The sequence below is a fragment of the Typopeltis vanoorti genome, chromosome 9, assembly GCF_054136105.1.
Source record: "Typopeltis vanoorti isolate ZY-2024b chromosome 9, IOZ_Tvanoo_1.0, whole genome shotgun sequence".
Lineage (NCBI taxonomy): Eukaryota > Metazoa > Arthropoda > Arachnida > Uropygi > Thelyphonidae > Typopeltis > Typopeltis vanoorti.
The window spans coordinates 29,780,272-29,802,206 of record NC_143557.1 but is presented as its reverse complement, the minus strand read 5'-3'; the positions used below and the strand labels follow the sequence as shown (position 1 = coordinate 29,802,206).

Here is a 21,935-nt window from a genome sequence, read left to right as displayed (position 1 = left end):
TGTAAAAATAAACTAGAAACCTTTGAGATGTGGATCCTCAGAAGAATTCTTAGAGTCCCATGGACTGTCAAAAAAACTAATTTAGAAATATTAGAGATGATTGGAGAAGATAGAACTCTGCTGAAAACTATTAAGAAAAGGAAAACCACCTACCTTGGTCAAATAAGGCATGAATCCCTACAAAAAAACACTTCTAGAAGGAATGATACAAGGAAAAAGAAGAAGAGGAAGACAAAGAACAGATTGGATGAGAAATATTAAGGACTGGACCTTTTTGTCCTATGAAGAATGCAAAAGAGAAGCATATAACCATACATGGTGGAAGCTCATGGTAGTCAACCTTCTGGAAGGAAATGACAAGACAAGGCAATTATATCCTGGATCTGAATCTGTGATATTAATTAAAAAGTTAATGAGCGACTCAGGTTCATTAACTTTTTAGTTAATGAACACTGTACAACAACCAAACGTACAGAAGCCTTCTAAGATTATCTTGATAATGTTGTTATGCAAGTTTATATTGTTAGCATTAAATAGAGAGGAAAAAAATCAAAAATAAGATAAAATTACATACAATTAAAGAAGAAATGATACTCTCTGTTAACAGCTGTTCAAATAAGTATGAAAAAATATGTGCAAAAAGCAGTCAAGTGATCTATCTTACTTACTGTTAACATGATAAACTCAATGACCTATGTAAACTTGTTTAACATAATCCTGATTAATGTTGATTATGCATTAAATCCTCTGCACGTTAGTCTTCAGTGTCATCCATGATATACACATAAGACTGAAGCCTCCATATTAAATGGTTAACTCACAGTTGAATGCTTATGAAGGTTATTTGTATCCTAAAATGATTCAAATCCATGTGTTTTTAACCAAAGGACATCATCTGGACTGAAAAGTTGTGCAGAATGCCTAAAGTAAAATGATTGCGTACCAAAAATGAAGAAAACGTTTAAAATTTAATAATCAAGTATCAACTTAATGTAGTTTTTATTTATTTTCTATTTTTGAATTTCTCTATGTATATATTTTTAGACTGGCAAATCTCAAAATATATTAAGAAAAGTTCAATAGGGTGCAATCAGAAAAATATAGTAATCTGATATTGAAATTACACTGAAATCACTTGCAAAACTAGCAAATTTCATGTGATTTTTTTCCTCTCTCCATGCCAGAATAGGAGATTTGTGAAAGTGCACACTTAAAAAAAGTTATTTCAATCTGCAAAACACTTGAAGGGCATCACATCATCATCATCACGACCTTAGGCTGTCATTTGATAATCCCTAATTAAAATTTCTAGTTACCGATAAATTCTGTGTTGTATTATTGGTTAACGAAGAGCACATATACAAATATTATACAACAAAGTGTATAGTTGAATTCTTAAAACAATCATCACATATAATTATTCTCTAATACGATTATAATTTATACTTCTAGTCTAACTCTAAGAATATTGAATTTCTAATAAGAATATCAAATAAGTAAAGTTTTGAAAATACATGATTTAACTATAGCAGTACTAAATTTTCAAGTTAAAAATAGATTTTTAAATGAAATACTACACAAGAAATTATATTTTTCTTTTAATTCAATTCATCTCTGTAACTTCTACATAGATTCCTAATTATGTGTTTAAAGACCAAACTACCTGATGAGCTATTTCATGAAGGCAGGCAACTCCATGTTCAAATGTAGGAAATATAACAGAACCATACTTTTTGCATTCTGGTAGTAAATGTACTTTCAAAGTAACTTCTGTTACTACTCCCAATGTTCCTGTTTTCAAAATAGGAATTCAAAATTAACAGCTTATAACAAACTGCACTCAATTTCTAATGTAAAATAAAAGAAATAACCATATTTTACTTGATAAATAAAAATGAAAGATATTATTCTGAATTAATATTTTTATATTATTATTATAACACAAGATAATTATCAAAGAAAAGTAACAGCTAAAATGAATAACTGTTATAATAGATATGGTATGAAGGTCAGCAATAAAAAGACAAAGACAATGAAAATAGGCAGAATCATTGAAAATGTCAACTGTGTTGTGAATGGAGAACCTGTGGAACAAGTAAAACATTTCAGCTATTTAGATACGATTTTTAGTGAAGATGGTAAATTAAATATGAAATAGACAACAGAATCAACAAAGCTGGTAGGAAGTCAATTGAATCATATGGAATAAGAGAGAAATTAGTTAGAACACTAAATTAGCTGTATATATACAAGACAGTGTTCAAACCAGTTTTAACTTATGGATCTGAGAGCTGGGTCAGAAGTAAAACACTTGACCAAAAACTAGAGACCACAGATATGAGAGTCCTGAGAAAGATTAGAGGCATGAACAGATGGCATCAATGGCAATATCATATTAAAAATGAGGATATTAGGAAAGAACTTGACATTGTCAGCATCCAGGAATGCGTTAGCAGAGCTAATCTCAGGTGGTATGGTCATGTAAACAGAATGGGCGAGGAAAGATTAGCAAAACAAGTGTTCTCTGCCAAGTTGGCAGAAAAACGACCCAGAGGAAGACCAAGATATAGGTGGATTGATACTGTACAAAGTGCCTTAGACGATAGAAATATAAGATCTGGTAATGTTAGAGTCTTGACAAGTAACAGACTGATTTGGAGGAAAATTGTAGATAGGAAGTTAGCAATGATTTAAATTTTTCATGTAGTACTATCATATCCTGTATACCCCTTGAGGGTACATGGTAGGAATTTGATGATGATGAAGTAACAGCTTTTTGAAAAATCCTGATTTTATTGTGCTAACAACAAAAATCTGCACAGCTGGATAATTTTTGTAATAGTAAAGTCATATCAGATAGTTTAGAGACTAAACTAGTTCAAAACATAATATTACACTTCTCCACTTAAGAGACAAATAAAAGTCTGTGCTCATGAAACTTTATAGTTTTGAACAGCAGCGAAGTGAACTAAAATGAACTTTCTTATCAATATCTTCCATAATGCCTGAGGATTATGATTTTGATAATAATAAATATTTTGCCATCAGAATTGTGTAATAATTATAAAATATAATTGTTTCTTCTGATTAAGAATATAATAAAAATGTAAGTGATGAAAGTGACTAATCAACAAGACAGTGAGTATAAGTCACAAAGGTTTCTGCAAATCCCTTTTTTCAAGACTCAAAGCTCCCAAAATTCCTTTTCCTGGTATAGTAGGTGTGAAAATTCACTGAAGTGATCTAGTTTAAATGTGGAAATATATTATATGATTGTAGGTAATTAAGGTTGTTTTCATCCCATCATTCCATTGACCTAAAAGTTTTACAAATATCTTGGATCACTTTTTGATAAAGTGAAATATGAAGAACGAAAATGTTTAATTTTTAGATATCTAAAAAGCTCTTTTATCCTGCTGAAGTAAAAATATAGCTGGTTGCATACAAATAAATAAATTAAATAAAAAATGTCTATATACTCCAATCACCCACCCTCCCTCTACAAGCAAAAAATTGCTCCTCACCCCTTGCTCACACTCTCCTTATATAGCTTCCACAGATGATCTCTTGTTTTCCCTTTGTTTGTCTCCATGTAAAATCATCCACATTAATTGTGATAATCCCTTAATAACTTATATCTCTCAATCATATTCTGCCTCTCCTATGCACACTAGTCTTTGCAATTTGCATTTCCTACATGCTCAACATCCAGAGACCACAAACCACCTGTCTCTGGACATTACAGTATCTCATCCACTTGAAAACCAGGCAACGAAAGTTGACAAAGTCACATATAGACTGCACAACAGTCTATATGTGACCTAATGAAGGTCTTCTATGTTATTTCTCATCATGGAACTGTTCATGTCATAAAAAAGTCAACACAGCTACTATTGATATCCATCTTATCCAAAATGATCAATGCTATTAACACGTTCGCTGCCACACCGCACGCCAAGCAATTTTACTTCTTCAAGGTCAGTATACAAGTAATCTGTAATCTCATTGCCAGCAGTAATCGACATATGAATATATTCGTACTTAGCGTGTGAGGCTCATATACCAACTACGAGTATACATACATTTGCTGCTACGCTCTGCACGGCAAGCACTTTCACTCCTTCAAGGTCGATACGAGTAATCTCATTGCCAGCCGTAATCGACATACGAGTATATTCGTACTTGTTAATTTTTTTATTATTTTTATGGCTAGTTAGATGTTGTAATTAAACTCCATGAAAAAAAAATACGGACGACCTTTTCAAAAAAATAAATAGCATTATCCTATTCCAGGAAGACATCCTCACTTCACTGGATGCAGCTTCATTATACACTAACGTGGACGTTCCCAGAACATTAGACATCGTACACACACCCTATACTCTCATACAAAATTAATACCTAATGATATTATAAACTTAATCAAGCTAATAATAATCTGGCAAACTTCTTCAAGTTCAACAACAACATGTATATTCAAATTTCGGACTCCCTATGGGCCAAAACATCAGCAGACAACTAGCAGAATTATTCCTAGCACACATAGAATCACTCTTATTCTACTCTTCCCTCCCTCCAGCATCACCTTTTATGGCAGATACGTGGACGATATTCTGTGCATTGGAGAACCTACACACATCACCACCTTACAAGCATCCCTAAACAGATACAGCAACAGACTAAAATTCACCACAGAAACCGAACAGAACAAATACATCAATTTCTTAAACTTGACATTAATCAGAAAAAACAACAAAATAGCCACAAAAATATAGCACAAACCCATGCACATCGGAAACTACCTCCATTTCTACTCATACCATCCATATTCTGTTAAAAAATCAGTCATCCTATCACAATTCATAAATGCTTATATATCAACTAACTATAATTATCTCAACACAGAAATAAAACTAACACAGATTTTTGAAAATTGCAGCTATCCCACACAACTAATAAATTATGCAAACAGGACAGCAAAAACCCATCAAAACAACCCAACAACCAAAACAAACTTCCCTACACAAAAAGTTATCAAACTGCCATACATCCAAAACACATACAAAGTCTACAAATACATCTTCAAACATACTGACTACAAACTGGTATTCACCACAAACCAAAAATTGGCAAATCTTCTAAAATCCACTAAATCTCACACACACACACAAAGAAATATTAGAATGCCACAACGTAGTCTACAAATTTTCCTGCCAAAAAGACTGTGATATCACCCACACAGGTTCTACCATCAGGTCTTTATGGGCAAGACTACAAGAACAATTCCATGACTGTAACATCCCTATTCCAGAACATTTAAACACTAAAAAATGCAACATCAAAAAGAAAAATAAAATACAAAGTACAGTGAAAACAGAAATAGTAGTTCATGCCTTTGAACAAAAACATACCCCGCAAATCGAGAAGGCCATCATAATAGACAGACAAGACAATGAAACAATGCTTAGAATATCAGAAATGATAGCCATAAAATGTGACGAGAACTCAATCAATGTCTGCCGACCCTACATAACCTCTTAGTGTTGGAAGCTTCACAACATAAAAATTAGGTCACAACCCCGACCAATAGGCGATAACACAAACACTTTAAAGGCAGAAACACCAAGCCGATACGACACAGCATCCACTTCCTCTATGAGTTCAGACGACGACCTACATGGTCGAAATGGCTTGCACTCCGTCAATCCTCTCTCCGGCCCCTTTTTCCCATAAACCCTTCCCCTTCCTCTAAAAAACAGTAACTATTTTCAGCCCTTTTTCATCTTTTTCCCCCTACAAAAAAAGTGCTCCACCCACCCTTAAAAATAATATATGCACATATTATAAAAAAAAACCGGGTTTTTTTCAAATTAATTCTCCCACATTGTCTAAGACCCCCCCCCCCCCCCTCAACACCATAAGAGCAGAAGTATGCATACCGCAGAAAGAAGACAGGCAACAACATCCAAGAAAAGGTATGTGCGAATTTTCTTCTATTATGCTACTATATATATTTGTCTCTAAAATACATCTGCAATGCCCTAAGAATTCTTGAGTAAATAGCCAATGGCATTAAAACATGGCACTCCTAAACAAAAGCAGGCAAAATAGCAGTAAAAATAATAGTTTTTAAGAGGAGTAACATGAAAGTTTTCCCAAGAAATAATACCTATGTTAATTTTTTTTTTAAGAATGATTTGTGAATTATTTATTATTATTACTTTATTTATTATTTTTTTATTTTTTTTTTGCCAGCAGTAGAGTGATATCTTTAGATTAAAAACTTGGCAAAGAATGCTCTATTATCTAGTGATAATGCAAGCAGCAGCTCATAGCTACATGTTTCTTGGGATTCTTCAAAGTGATTTTTGTCCCTAAATGCTAATTCAATGATTCAACCAATGGAACAGCATATCACTACAAACTAAGTATTGTATCATAAGATCAAAAACAATGTTTTGTGGCAATCAACAGAGAAGGCAAGCCAACATTAAAAGAACTACAGAAGTTATAACATCAAATTATGAATGACACTGGCAAATCATGGGAGAATGTGACTTAGAAATTATTGTTAAAGACATGAAAAAATTTGCGATGTAAATTTATGTGTTGTTTTGAAAGGTCCAAACCCACCAAACAACAAAAAACTAAAGTTGCATATATTAGAGCCAATCTTTACCTTGAAATGTCAGAAGATGTAGAGTAGCTTATTCAATCTTATTTTAAAGACATCTTTGAAGAAGAGATTATTGCCATTAACAAATGTATTGAATCTGAACCCACAGAAGAACTCACAATGCAAAATCTGAAGGAAATTAATGATGAGGCTAAACAAACTGAAATCATCATTGTCATTATATGATCCTGACCATGAGAGATCATTTATGGTTTGTTTAGGAATTGATTCTCATACTGAAACATATATAAGTTTATCCTGAATGAGATGACAAAAACCAAAACAGGAGAATATTAATTCTTTCCTTAAGAATAATATGATTCACTCCTCTCACCTTCAGAAGGGAGTCAAGAATGTATTCTTTCCACATCAGGAATCCAGAAATTAAAAAAAAAAAAAAAAGAAGTTTATTTTTATTTTTTATTTCATGCAAAACAATCATTAACAAAGCAAGTCTGATTTTATAAAAACTATGTGTAGAAAACTCACCTCTTGCATAAATGCCAGTTGTGCTTTCTGGTTTCCTGCAGAGGCTACTCAAGGCAATTTCTGTGCAACTGTCATTCTCTCTCTCTCTCTCTCTCTCTCTCTCTAAGATGATAATATTGCACCATCACCTAAAAATAAGGCTGACCTCATGGCATCATTTCTTTCATCCCACATTTGTATGGTAACCACTGCAAAATCATCTACTACCTATAACTGGAAGAGTACACCACATACCTCCTGTAGCCTACCAGCAGAAAAACAGAAGAATCATGAGCAATTTGGATATCAATAAGGCTTCTACTTCCTGATGGGATTCCACCAATTGTTCTGAAGTGATCCTGTACTAACATCAATCCTTTATCACCTTTTACATCCTATTATACTCAGCTAACATCTATCCCATCCCACAGTCAACATCATCATCATCATCAAATTCCTGCCATGTACCCTCAAGGGGTGTACAGGATATGATAGTACTACATGAAAAAATTACATCATTATTAATTTCCTATCTACAATTTTCCTCCAAATCAGTCTATTACTTGTCAAGACTCCAACATTATCAGATCTTATATTTCTATCGTCTAAAGCACTTTGTACAGTATCAATCCACCTATATATTGGTCTTCCTCTAGGTCGTTTTGCTGCCAACCTGGCAGAGAACACTTGTTTTGCTAATCTTTCCTCGCCCATTCTGTTTAAGTGACCATACCAATTGAGATTAGCTCTGCTAACACATTCCTGGATGCTGACAATGTCAAGTTCTTTCCTAATATCCTCATTTTTAATATGATATTGTCATTGATGCCATCTGTTCACGCCTATAATCTTTCTCAGGACTCTCATATCTGTGGTCTCTAGTCTTAGGTCAAGTGTTTTACTTCTGACCCAGGTCTCAGATCCATAAGTTAAAACTGGTTTGAACACTGTCTTGTACAGAGCTAATTTAGTGTTCCGACTAATTTCTCTCTTATTCCATATGAATTTATTCAATTGACTTCCCACCATACCAGCTTTGCTTATTCTGTTGTCTATTTCTATATTTAATTTACCATCTTCAGTAAAAATCGTGCCTAAATAGCTGAAATGTTTTACTTGTTCCACAGGTTCTCCATTCACAACACAGTTGACATTTTCAATGAGTCTGCCTATTTTCATTGTCTTTGTCTTTTTATTGCTGACCTTCATACCGTATCTATTACAACAGCTATTCAATTTAGTCAGAGAATCTTGCAGACTTTTAGCAGATTTATTTAGAAGTATAACATCATCCGCATAAAGCAAAGAGCTGACATTAACATCTCCAATTTTGATATCATGTTTAATACCACTTTCCTTCATAATGTGATCCATATAGATAATGAATAACAGAGGGGATAATGTACATCCTTGTCTCACACCAGATTTAACATTAAACCATCTTCCTGTACTTCCTTCAATTCTAACTGCTGACTTACAACTCAAAAGACTAAGTATTGCTTGATATAATGCCCCATTGACACCATATAACCACAGCGTATTGAATAGCTTCTCTCTTGGCACCTTGTCATATGCCTTTTCCAGATCGACAAAACTTAAATACAGATCTTTGTTATATTCCCATGCTTTCTCAACTATTTGTCGTAAAGTAAAGATCTGATCCTGACAGCCTCTATTTGGCCTGAATCCAGCTTGTTCTTCACCAAGCTTTTCTTCCACAGTTCTTCTCAACCGTTTCTCAAGTATACTTGCATAGATCTTGCCAGGAACACTCAGTAGGGAAATACCTCTGTAATTCTCACACGCACTTTTATTTCCCTTTTTATATGGGTACTATGAGAGCTCTACTCCAGTCATCGGGAATTCGTCCCTCTGTCCAGGCTTTCTGAACTATGCAGTGTAGCCACTGTAAGACTCTTATACCACCATACTTCAGCATTTCTGGTCGAATATCATCTACTCCTGCTGCCTTTCCACATTTCAAGCCTTTGATGGCTTTTTCTACTTCTAGTATGGATATGTATTTCTGACTGCATGCCTGGTCAGTGTTTTTTACCACTGTGCTATCACTGCTTGTTTCATTTAGCAGTTTTTCAAAGTAATTACTCCATACTTCAAGAATATCTTTTTCTCCCGTTTTCATGTCACCTTTATCATCTCTAATTCCTTTTACAGCACTCTTTCCTCCATTCTTAAGCTTCTTCAACAACCTCCAGAATATTTTGCCACCTTCTTGATATTTATTTTCTATATTCTTGCCAAAGTCCTCCCATGACTTTTGTTTAGCTAGTTTTACACAGTGTTTAACATTCTTGCATTTGTCTCTATATTCTCTAAGAGCACAAGCTGACTTATTTGACAGGAACTTTTGATATGGTTTCTTCTTTTCCTTCACTGCCTCTGTAACTTCCTGTGTCCACCAGGGAGTTCTGATTTTTTTATCCTTACAGATAACCTCACCACATGCCTCTCTGGCAGAATCAATCAATGTTTTATTCAGAGTTTCCCACTGAATCTCCAAGGTTTGATTCCTGTTCTCAAACTCTTTCATTTTTTCTTCAATAATCTTTGTGTATTTTAGCCTACAGTTCACATCTGAGAGCTGCTCAACTTTTATTCGCTTTAAAACTTTCTTACATGTTATTCTTTTCAATATGAAATTCAATTTTATCCTGCTCAAGACTAAATAGTGATCACTTCCAATTTCAAATCCTCTGTACACTCTGGTGTCCTGCACCAGGGAGAAAACATCACTATCAACAATAACATAGTCAATGAGACTTTTCTTATTCCTAGCCTCTTCTCTCCATGTGAATTTGTGCACATTTTTATGTTGGAACATGGTGTTAGTAATAACCAGTCCATGTCCTGAGCAGAAATCCAACAGATATTTGCCCTTATTATTAGCTTTGCTCTTTTCTCAAAATTTTCCCAAAATATTTTTGTATGTTATTTTGTATGACATCTATATTAGATGTACCACTTCAGTGCTATCTAAACATGTCATGGATTCACCTATATGGATTCTGCAAGTTAAGATCCACAGCAGATCTACTTGCTTACATTATCCATCTCTGGAAACATGCCACAGAAATTTTGAAGAAACCCTTCTGTGGCATATGCATTTATAATATGCTTACACCCTAAGAGAGAGAGACATGCATTTATTCTTATAAACATAAATAAACTCCTCTCACTAACCTCAAAACTCTGCCCAAAGTTTTGTTAATGACAGTATTCTCCATTATTCCTGTTCATTTGGGAACCCTTGTCTTTATCACAAAAAGACAATTGTGTTTTGGAATTTCTACCTGACTTACAACAATAACATGAGAAAAAAAGCCATGTAACATCCATTTACAGTAAAACTGCTGACTCACTGAATCTGCTACTCTCATTCATTATTCATTCTATTTCCCTCTAACCACCAGCTCTTCAAATAGATGTGTGAACAGATTACTTTTTTTTTGATCCTGCACATGGCAATGATTTATAACAGATTTTGCAGTGTTCTGTGTAGTAGCAATATATGTATATGCAAAATAAAATGAACCATTGCATTTATGTGAATCTTTTCTTCCTTAGTTACACAGTGATCGGTATTCATTATGACAAACTATGGTGTTAATAACTACTGTGTTAAAATAAGTAATTTAATGTAAACCAAGATAACTGCACATTCTGACCTTTATATTAAGGTCATCATCTGAAATATACATATGTATATTGTATATATATATATATATATACACACACAAACAGGCAAATGATATTACACTCCACACAGTATGCCAAAGTATCATCAGTAATATCACTAATAGACACCCTCTGGTGGAAAAAATAACACTACAAAGCTAGAGTTCTGTTATTTATATGGATAGAGATCACTATTAGTTAATTAATTCAATAAACAGTATTAATGATGGCCACATAAGTATCTGAAATAAGAGCTGAAATTATTTTCTAGTCCTGGAGTAGGGAACTGCTGGAGAACCTGAAACAGAATTACATAGGTTTAATGTGCTATCCATATTTTTTGAGATTTTTTTAGGCTACCATTATTGTTGAGATTAGAATGGTTGATTAGATTTGCCATCCATATTAGAATATGAATGGCACACATTCAACCCACATAACTTCTGTTTCAAGTTCTTCAACAATTCTCCCCCCCCCCCCCCCACACACACACCAGAGATTAGGATAGTAGTGTTAATGGCTGACCAAAATTAGTGATACTTTAGCACACTGTGTGAATTGTAATATAACTTTGTTTGTGTGTATGTGTATCTCAGATGACGACCGTAACATGAAGCGCAAAATATCAAATAATTATCTTAGTATACATTTTTACATTTTCAACTACTGTGTTAGAGTTTTTACTCTAACACAGTAGTTATCGTGATAATTTACCATAATGAAAGCTGTGTTTTATGTGCTAATTATATTTTGTCATTTACATTTTTCTTTATTATAACATATTTTCTCGAAAAATTAAAAGTCAGGAAAGTATTTTTTAATAAATACTTCATCAGAACACCATCTATATTATAGTATCATAATAACAGCAACATAAAGCAAGATTTGGATAATGTTGCTTTATGTTACAATTGCTATCAGACTGCGAAATTCAATTTCTCTCTCTTTTGGTAGGAAGTAATCACAGTAAGCAGATGTGAACGGTTCTAAAGTTGAATAACAAATAACTTAACTCACCTTCTGACCCCAAAATAAAATGATGTATATCAGGACCACTTGATATCCTCGGAACCTAAAATTAAAATTAAACAACTTTATTATAATTTTCTGAAGCCACAAAAAAAGCAAAGGGTCTGTAGCTTAATTAAAAAAAAAAAAATCTATATTTTGAATAGATCTGGTATCAGGAACCTGGAAAAATCACAGTTCAGTGAATGAGTAAATATGAATATACATTGAGAGAAATTAGACATGTTGGATTGAATGGATGCTTGTATTAAGGTGTGACGTGCACACAGAGAGAGAGAGAGGGGGGGGGGGCACAGAATAGATGGTACCAAGAACATGAAGACTAGATTTGTCATACATGAGAATTCTGACAACAGTTTGGAGCAATAGAGATTTAGTTCAAGAATCAATGTGGGCTATTTATATGGGAATAAATGTTGGGAATTCTTAACATTAATAAATGCACACGAACCAAAAATTATTGGCAGGCTGACAGAAGAGGAAATCCTTACAGGAATAGAATGAGGTGGATGCATAATTCCAAAAAAGCTGTATATTCAGGGAAGACAGGCATAAGAAGAAGGTAGGGGAGGGGTACTGGTAAATGGTTATAGATGCAAAGTAAAATTTTAAGGGACAAAAACCCAGTCAGGTGCTGATATAGACTTGAGCCAATTAAAGAGGATGGAGCTGTAAATATGTCGATACAAAACTGGATAATGGAGAAAGCACGTACGAGGAGGGAAAGAGAACTTATTGCATTATGGAAGAATCTGTAAATGACTCTATAAGTCTGTTATACTTCTGACTTGTGAAAGTGATCATACAGTTTTAAATGGGATGGTGGTAAAGCATATAGGGAATTTTATTTAAAAAGGGAATACATGTTGAACACTAAAGTAATTACAATAAACCAAGGAAGTTTGCAGCTGAGTCATCACATGAGAAAATGCATGATAGAAGAATCAATGTTGTATGTGAAGTGCTTAAAGACTGTCAGAAAGAAGCTATAACTCATTCCATTCCCAGAATAGGAGAACGAACTGCAGAAAAGTTTAATGGATTAACAAAACTTTAAAGCAAGAGCTACATAAAAAGGGAATGTCATGGAACCAATATCAAAAGAAAAGTGATATAAGTAGTATAAAGAACATGCAAGGAGAGAAAGGCAAAATCAGAATATGAAAAATGCATGATAAAGGAATCAATGTTGTACGTGAAGTGCTTAAAGACTGTCAGAAAGAAGCTATTAACCAAGAGAATTGTTTTCAAATATGGCAAGTAAAAGGAAGAATACCATAGAATGATAAAATTAATGAATACAATGACAAGAAAGTACAAAAACACAAGAAATAGTAAAGTTATAAAGTGAATATACACTAACCACTCAGACAACAAGGCCTGCAAAATGAAATTACATGAAAGACAAAAGGAAAAAAGTAGAGTATTCCAGAAATACAAAAGTCTGAAATAGAATAAGCAATGAAAGATATGAAAAATAATCAAATGCCAGAAGATAAAATTAAAATAAAAATGGTGAAAACAACAGGTAAAATGTTAATAGAAAAAAACTAAAAAAATCTGTTTAGTCAATGTCTAAAAGAGAAAGAGATACACCAAACAGCTAAAACAACGTTATCATGACACTCTTGTTCAAAAAGGGTAATAAGAAAAGACAGAAAATTGCAGGCCTATAAACTTGCTATCATAAAGCATTTTTATAAAACTAATAACAAAGTGACTTAGCAGATTATTAGATGAAGCTGAGACTAATGAACAATCTGGATTCAAAAAGGGATCTAGCGCAATCAACTATCTGCAGACAACGAATAAACTAAAAGAGAAAAATACATAGAATACAACCTAACACATTACTTGGATTTTATAATAATAATAAAGAAAAAAAAGCCATTGAATTAGATGGGAAAAAAAAAGCATAGCAGTGTAGAAACATGGAGTAAGCCAAAATTATATACAACTAATAAACAATATATATGAAAAACTAGTTATTCAAAATAAAGGAGGTACACCAAGAGGATAATATTTCATCCAAATTATTGAATACAGTATTAAAATATGCCAAATGGATATTATTTCATCCAAATTATTAAATAATACTATTAGAATATATCACAAGTGAATCTAAATTGAAATGGCAAATGGGTTAATATGAATAAATTAAATACAGCAAATACAGTAGGATCATATACAAACTATGAGAAACTAAAATAATAACAAACACCGAAGAAAACCACACAACAGAAGAACAAATAAAATACAGCAAGTACAAAAATATGTATATCCTAGAAGAACTTTTAGATCAGGAAAAAGAAGCATTTATAAAGAAATAAAAAGATGAATTCTGTGCTGTTTTCCTCATTCTGTGTGGCCTTTCGCACACAGAATGAGGAAAACAGCGCAGAATAGAGAGCTAAAACATCACACTATAAGACAAAATAAGAAATGAAAATACAAGAAAAGAAATTTTAAAATTCAAATGGAAATGGTTAGGCTGTAGTGCATGGATGAAAAAGTAGGAGAAATGACAGAAACAAATGCTTGGATGACCTGAGAGAGGGAGAGAGAAATAAGCTCACTGAGATGGATGGAGAATGATGACATTTGGGAAGCATTCAATAAAGAAAGATGGCGATAAATGGGAAGAGATCTATAACTATAAAAAAAGGGCTTAGAGAAGAAGAAACATACCATATTAATTTATGCCATATAAACATAACACACATACTGGCCACTGAATTAGAAACTTTTATTTAGCACTGTGTTGGACCTCCATTAGCCCTAATTACAACACATGTGGTTTGGCATAGATTGTGCTACGCCTCCGTAGCGCAACTGGAAGAACGACGGTACATTGCGCCCTTCGATTGGAATAGGCCTAAGTTCAATTCTCGTCGTGACGGGAGGAATCTTTATGTGGACTTTTTCAATCGAAGGTGAGTTAGCCTATCTCATACAGAGGTAGCGGGGTTTTTTCTCCCGGAAACTCGGGTTTTTCATCCCGCATACAGACAAATCGGCCCTTCAGAACACACTCAATTTACAGACAAAAAATACTAGTTGTGGTGGTGGTGGTGGTGGGTGGTAGATGGCGTTAATGGAGATGATTGGTAGTAGAGGTGGAGAGGTGTCCTCCCGCGATGAGTCTTCGGACTCCTTGGAGGTGTAACAAATAATAATAATTTCACAAGGTGCAGGATTGTCTATGTCAACAACATACCAGATATTCACCAGATATCCTTTATCTGGCTCGGATTTGATAGAAAAGGACTTTGCTCCTAAAACTGCTTTTCTAACATGTTCCATACATTCAAAATAAAGGTTCAGATCTGGCTTTGTGGTGGCCATGGAAGATTCAGCAGAAGTAGGGCAGATGTGTCCTTACTTGAATAGGCTGACTGAATGGGCATTGGGGTGGGGGATACCAGTTCGATGTTGCAAAATGTAAGGTTTTAAAATTTGGAAATATGAAGATGGGATGTAGAATTTATGCTTAGTGAAGATTTTACATCACCTTTAATTCCTCATATGTAACTCAGGTATAGAAAATACTTGATAATACTTAATACTACAAGAAAAGTTTATATCATCAAAAATATTTGAAGCTTTTCCCTCCAATATTGGAGTTTTGCTGTATAAGGCCTTGATTAATCCACGTATGTACTACTGTACACAGATTTGGTCATCTGGTTTTCAAAAGGATGAAGAGATGCTGGAACAGGTCCAGAGGTGATTGACTAAGGTAGTTTCTCATATCTCAAATGCTGAATATGAAGAAAGGTTGAGAAGATGAAATTTATAGTCTGGTGGATAGGAGGAAGAAGGGGGGGGGGGTTATATGAGAGAGATGTACAAGTTAGTAAGGGGTTGTTATAGGATTAACACTGAAGAGGTCTTTCATAAAATGGTGGAAGATCGGGGAAGAACAAGAGGTTCATCCCTGCAAGCGGTATAAGAGGGTGTGAGCAATGAAGTGAGAAGCAGGTTTTCTGCATGGAGAGTGCTGAATGATTGGAATGCACTGCCTGAGAGTGTGTAGTGTCTGCAGAGAATTTGTGTTTAAGGCACAGTATGATGAAGGGACCTCCTAGATGAGTCTGACTCCATGAGGTCTTAGGATAATAATATGGAATTCGACAAGTTGGTTGGCCAAGACTTCAGATTTGGAGTAACCACTGTTAAAATTATAGAAAGAAGTTAGTGAGTGAACTCTGAGAATATTTTCAGCTTTGTTGCTTTGTTAATGCTTAAGTGAATTATAAGATTTTTAGATTTAACATTCCAGAACATCCAGAATATGGCAAGGGAAATGATGTGAAGTCAACAGCATCTATACAGAACTGTCGTAATCATAAAGATAATTTATGTGCAAGCTTTCTCTGCTTACACTTGGGTAAAGAATTAAAACAATATAATTTTTTACTGAATATAATTTACACTTCAGATTTTACATCACCTTAATAAGCATCATCTAACTCATATGTAACTTAAAGGGTGTAGAAAATACTATGATAATACTTAAATACTACATGACAAGTTTATATTGTTAAAAACATTTTACGATTTTCCGTATAATATTGGAGTCCTCACAGACTCCAGTGAGATTTTATATTTCAATCCTCTAATGTACTTCTTGTACTCTAATGTACCCGGGGCAGAGCTGACTACTACCGGGTGCATCCCCAGGTGGCGGATCAGGGAACAGCCTTCAGATATGGAGGTTAGCTACGATATAAGCAGAGCAATCTGGCGAATAAGCAGCCGTGGACCAACAGCGACTGAGCTATCAGGGCGTGGAGGAGCAGAAGTGGTAACTCTGTCTCACTTAAAACCTCACAAAGCCCAATGACAACTCGGTGACATGGCGAGTAGTGCCGCCATTAAATAAGTACCTACTGGGGTCACCGCCCCTGACATTGGGAAGCAGCATTGTCAGTACTGACACAAGGTTGAAGCCAAATGATGACGGAAAAGCTTGTGATCAGAGATTTGCAGATGGCAATATGATTAGATTGTGTACGTCTGTAATACTGTGGAGCAGAAAGCAAATGGAGAAACTACTGCTCTACCTTATCTCCAGAACAACCACCATGGCGAACAAACCCTTACAATTGGCCCCAAGTTCCCGGCGTCCCTTAAATGGGACAGGGGTGCGAAGAATCTCCGGGCTCAAAATGGTGTCCACTTTTAAAATTGCAACTTGGAATGTCAGAACTCTGTATGAAGCTGGCAAATTAAGAAATGCCACAAGAGAAATGAAGAGGCTGGGCATCCGGATTCTGGGAATTTGCGAGACAAGATGGCCAGGATCTGGAAAGTGTCAACAAGATAATATGACAATGTATTACTCTGGGAATGATGAGAACAAACATCGACATGGTGTAGCTGTAACAGTAGATGAAGAAATCAATAAATCAGTAATAAATTGGATTCCATTTTCTGAAAGGATAATGCTTAAGGGAAACCCCGTTAACATAAATATCATCCAAGCTTATGCACCCACAGCTGACAAAAGTGAAGAAGATGTTGAAGAGTTTTATGAACACCTAAAAGAGATTAAAAACCTAACAAAGAAACATGATATAAACATAGTGATGGGTGACTTCAATGCAAAAGTGGGAAGAGGGGGTGATGGAGAAATTGTTGGCGAACATGGCTTAGGCACCAGAAATGACAGAGGAGATCGCCTAGTCCAATTCTGTCAGGAAGAAGATCTAACAATAGCAAATACCTGGTTTAAACTTCCACCAAGAAGACTGTACACTTGGAAATCACCTCAAGATAACCAACATAATAATGTCAGAAATCAAATTGATTATATACTGATAAATAAAAGATTCCACAGTAGTATAAAGAGTGCAAAGACTTATCCTGGAGCAGATATCTCATCAGACCACAATCCCATAGTTGCAGAAGTACGTCTTAGATTAAAATCAGCTAAAAAATCACAAAAGAAGAAAAAGAAAATTGATGTAGAAAAACTGAAAGACCCGAACATAAATAAAAGTGCCAAGACACAGCTTAACCTGCGATTACAACAGATTAACATAGAAGAAAATAAAAGTGTGGAATCTCTTTGGAATAGCTTAAAGAAGGCCATCGTAGCAACAAGTATTGAAGAAGTAGGTTATGTGAATAATATAAAACAACAGGAATGGATGACAGATGAGATTCTTTCTCTTATTGATACAAGAAGAATGTATAAAAACAAAGACCTAGCCAGGTATACAGAAACGCATATCATCAAGAAAAAAATAAAAGAAGCCAAGGAAAATTGGATGAAAAATTTATGTACTGAAATTGAACTGCTTCAGAAACAACATGATAATTTCAATCTGTATAAGAAAATCAACGAAATTTCCGGAAAACTGAGGAAAAAGCAAATAGTGTCTCTAAGAGACGAAAATGGAAAAATAGTTCTAGAAGAAGAGAATAAAGCACAGATTTGGATAAAATATGTAACAGAACTTTTCAATGATACTAGACAGAAGCCTATAAATATAAAAGATAACATTCAAGGACCAGCAATCATGAAATGCGAAATAGAGAATGCTATACAAACAAGTAAAACAGGAAAAGCCAGTGGACCAGATGGTGTGCAAACAGAATTTTTAAAATTAATTGAACCAGATAACATCAAACTTCTTGAAAAACTATTTAATAAAATATATGAAAGTGATGAATTTCCATCAGATTGGCTCAAATCTACATTTATCACTATCCCAAAGAAACCCAAAGCGAATTCCTGTGGTGACTTTCGACTTATTAGTCTAATGAGCCAAACATTAAAAATATTTTTGAAAGTAATTCAGAATCGCATTTATAGAAAAAGTGAAGAAACTCTAAGTGAAACACAATTCGGCTTTCGGAATGGTTTTGGTACTAGAGAGGCCCTTTTCTGTACCCAAATATTGATACAAAAATGCATAGAAAAACAGAAATCTGTCTTTATGTGTTTCATAGATTTTGAAAAAGCATTCGACAAAGTCAGACACACCAACTTAATAGAAATCCTTCAACAAATAAGGCTAGACGAACAAGACATAAGACTAATAACAAATCTGTATTGGAATCAGTCAGCTACCGTTCAATTAGACAACATTACCACCAGTGATATTAACATCAAAAGAGGAGTGAGACAAGGATGTGTGCTCTCACCACTCCTGCTCAACATATATGCAGAGGTAATCTTTAAAAAAGCATTGGAAGAATGTCCAGAGGGAATCACAATAAATGGAAAGATTGTTAACAACCTACGATATGCAGATGACACCGTGCTAATTGCAGATAACATTATGGATCTCCAAAAACTCATTGACGGAGTATACATAGAAAGCCAAAGAATGGGAATAAATATAAACATCAACAAGACAAAATACATGATCATCAGCAAACATCCAGCCTCATCAATGAAACTGACACTCAATGGGAAAAATATTGATCAAGTGTCAAGATATAAATATCTTGGTTGCTGGCTTAATGAACGGTGGGATCTAAAAATAGATATAAAGACAAGGATTGAAGTTGCACGGCAGTCCTTCATGAAAATGAGAACACTATTCTGCAATAAAGACCTAAACATGGAAGTTAGATGCTGAATGCTGAAATGCTATGTGTGGTCTATTCTGCTCTATGGAGTTGAAACATGGACATTGAAGGCGACAACCATCAAGAAAATCGAAGCCTTTGAGATGTGGCTATACAGAAGAATGCTAAAGATATCATGGACAGAAAAAATTACCAATGAAGATGTCTTAAAATCCATTGGCAAAGCTAAACATCTTGTACAAATAATCAAGAAACGAAAAACATCATATCTTGGACACATCATGAGAAACAGCAAATACCAACTTCTACAAACTATTTTGGTAGGAAGAATTGATGGCAAAGGAACTAGAGGAAGAAAAAGAATATCATGGTTTGACAACATCAAGACGTGGACAGGAAAGAGCAGTGCACAACTGCTCAGATTAACACAAGAGTGCAGTTTGTTTGCCAAGATGGTCGCTGACCTTCGATAGAAGATAGCACAATAAGAAGAAGAATGTACTTCTTACTATCAACCCAACTAGATCTTAATTTTCCTCTGAGTTTTTTCCCTACCATACAGGTATCAAATACTTGCTTGGATAACCTTTCTCATTCTGTTTAACGTGCCCACAGCCCAAGATTAGCTATACCCATCCATGTGCTAACAATGTCAAGTTTATTAGTGTACCACAGTAAAAATTAAATTCATTATGCAGATATTTTGTGTTAGATACTGTAAGGCATCACTAATGCAAACAACAATGAGAAATATGAATAAAGAAACAGAGTGCATGCATTAAATTGGAATCCCTCTAAGTATACAGTTTCATGTTCATAGGTTGAAACTATTGCGCGGAAAATAAAATAGATAAGTTAAAATTAAAATATAAGAGATTACAAATTTATTGAACACAGTTGAGGATGACAATTTTCCACACTTTTGGAATAGTAAGGCAGTCATTACAATCGAGGCTACATCAGTGAAGTAGGGTTTCAGCACTTTCTTTGTATAAATGTTCATGTTTATATATGGATCTATGTAGCAGCTTGATGTCTTTCCATTTGATCCTGTGACCTCTGTTTTCAATCCCATGCTGTATCAGGTGAGATTTGTGACATTTGATTAGCCAGATGTGGTCTTGATGTTCAGAAACCTGTTTATTGATAGATCTTCCTGTATGTGCCTAGTAAAACAAGTTGCATGGACATGGTACTTCGTATACACAAGGTGAGAGTATGTCTTTTGAAGAAGGCAGCAGGATGTGAATTTGACTGATGGATTTATAGTAGTGATGAGTTTATATATATATATATATATATATATATATATATATATATATATATATATATATATATATATATACATATATATACACACACACATACATACACAGGTATCCCTCGATTAACGTGGTTAATTAATCCCTCAATGTTACCGCATATATCGAAATCACGTTAATCAAATCAGGTAAAAATTAAATAAATTAAATTAAAATCAAATGGTAAAAATTACAATTCATCCATGATCGATTACTGTATTAACAATTCGTTTTATATGGTACTCTTATAGGAAAGATAAAAAATGAATGCAAAGTAGATGTTTAATAAATACTTGTACCTACATTATTTACCAATTTTTTTTTTATCAAAATAAGTCATGAAGAGTCATTTGAACAGTTTTAGTTTTTTTCTTATCGGCATAAATTCTATGATAGCAAGCAAAATGACTCTCCAGACCTCGGCAAACAAACAATAAAACAAAGAAAAAACACTGCAAATATAATACACGATGGTACAAATTAAGTGGTTATTGAATCCAACATTATTTCATAGCCGAATAAAGAAACTACAAGAGTTTCATGCCGAATAGTAACTAAAGGTTTCGGCGGTTACAAGCATAAGCAACTTTATGGGCAACTTGTAGTAAAGGTGGAGTAAGCTCCAGATCACTTTCCTTAGCATTTTCCATAATGTGAAGCACATTTCCTAGAGGACATTTATGATAAATAAGCCTTTGGCTCTCTATTTCAGTAATACATGATGGTTTATTTATTTTCAGTTACAATCTAGAAATTATTGAACAAAGAAAAACAAAACAAAAAAACAACTAAACCATACTATACTGACATCGGAGGTCATGGTACCTCTCGGTATAATTTACTGTCAAATATCACAAACCTTTACATAACATGTGTTAAACCAAACTGACAGCAAAAAACAGTGCGGAATATCACTCATAACATGAATGTACAGCTACTCATGACCTCCGAGCTATACACTGAATTGTGTAAGAATATTTATATTAAACATTTTGCATGTATCTGTCAGATCAGCTGCGAGCTCTGCAGGGTTAAAGGCACGTTAATCAAAACTCTTGCCGCGTATATCAAGGGATTGCCACAATTAATTTCACTGTGTTAATCAAATCCCACATTAAACAAGGGATACCTGTGTGTGTGTGTGTGTGTTTTACCCACAATTTTTGCCACCATTTCAGAGATGCCTTAATATATGATATAAGAGTCCTGTGGACTTCTTA

At 34.3% G+C, this 21,935-nt stretch overlaps 1 protein-coding gene across 1 annotated transcript in view; it reads right to left on the bottom strand.

Annotated features, from left to right (window-relative positions):
• The window catches only part of Agps (alkyldihydroxyacetonephosphate synthase), a 608,793-nt gene that overhangs the window by 284,381 nt on the left and 302,477 nt on the right, over positions 1-21,935 (bottom strand). The window contains exons 11-12 of the mRNA XM_090397415.1: positions 11,858-11,912; positions 1,664-1,791 (exon numbers count right to left, since the gene is read on the bottom strand). Coding sequence (XP_090253541.1) covers positions 1,664-1,791; positions 11,858-11,912 — 183 coding nt within the window. The remainder of the gene's footprint in view (positions 1-1,663; positions 1,792-11,857; positions 11,913-21,935) is intronic.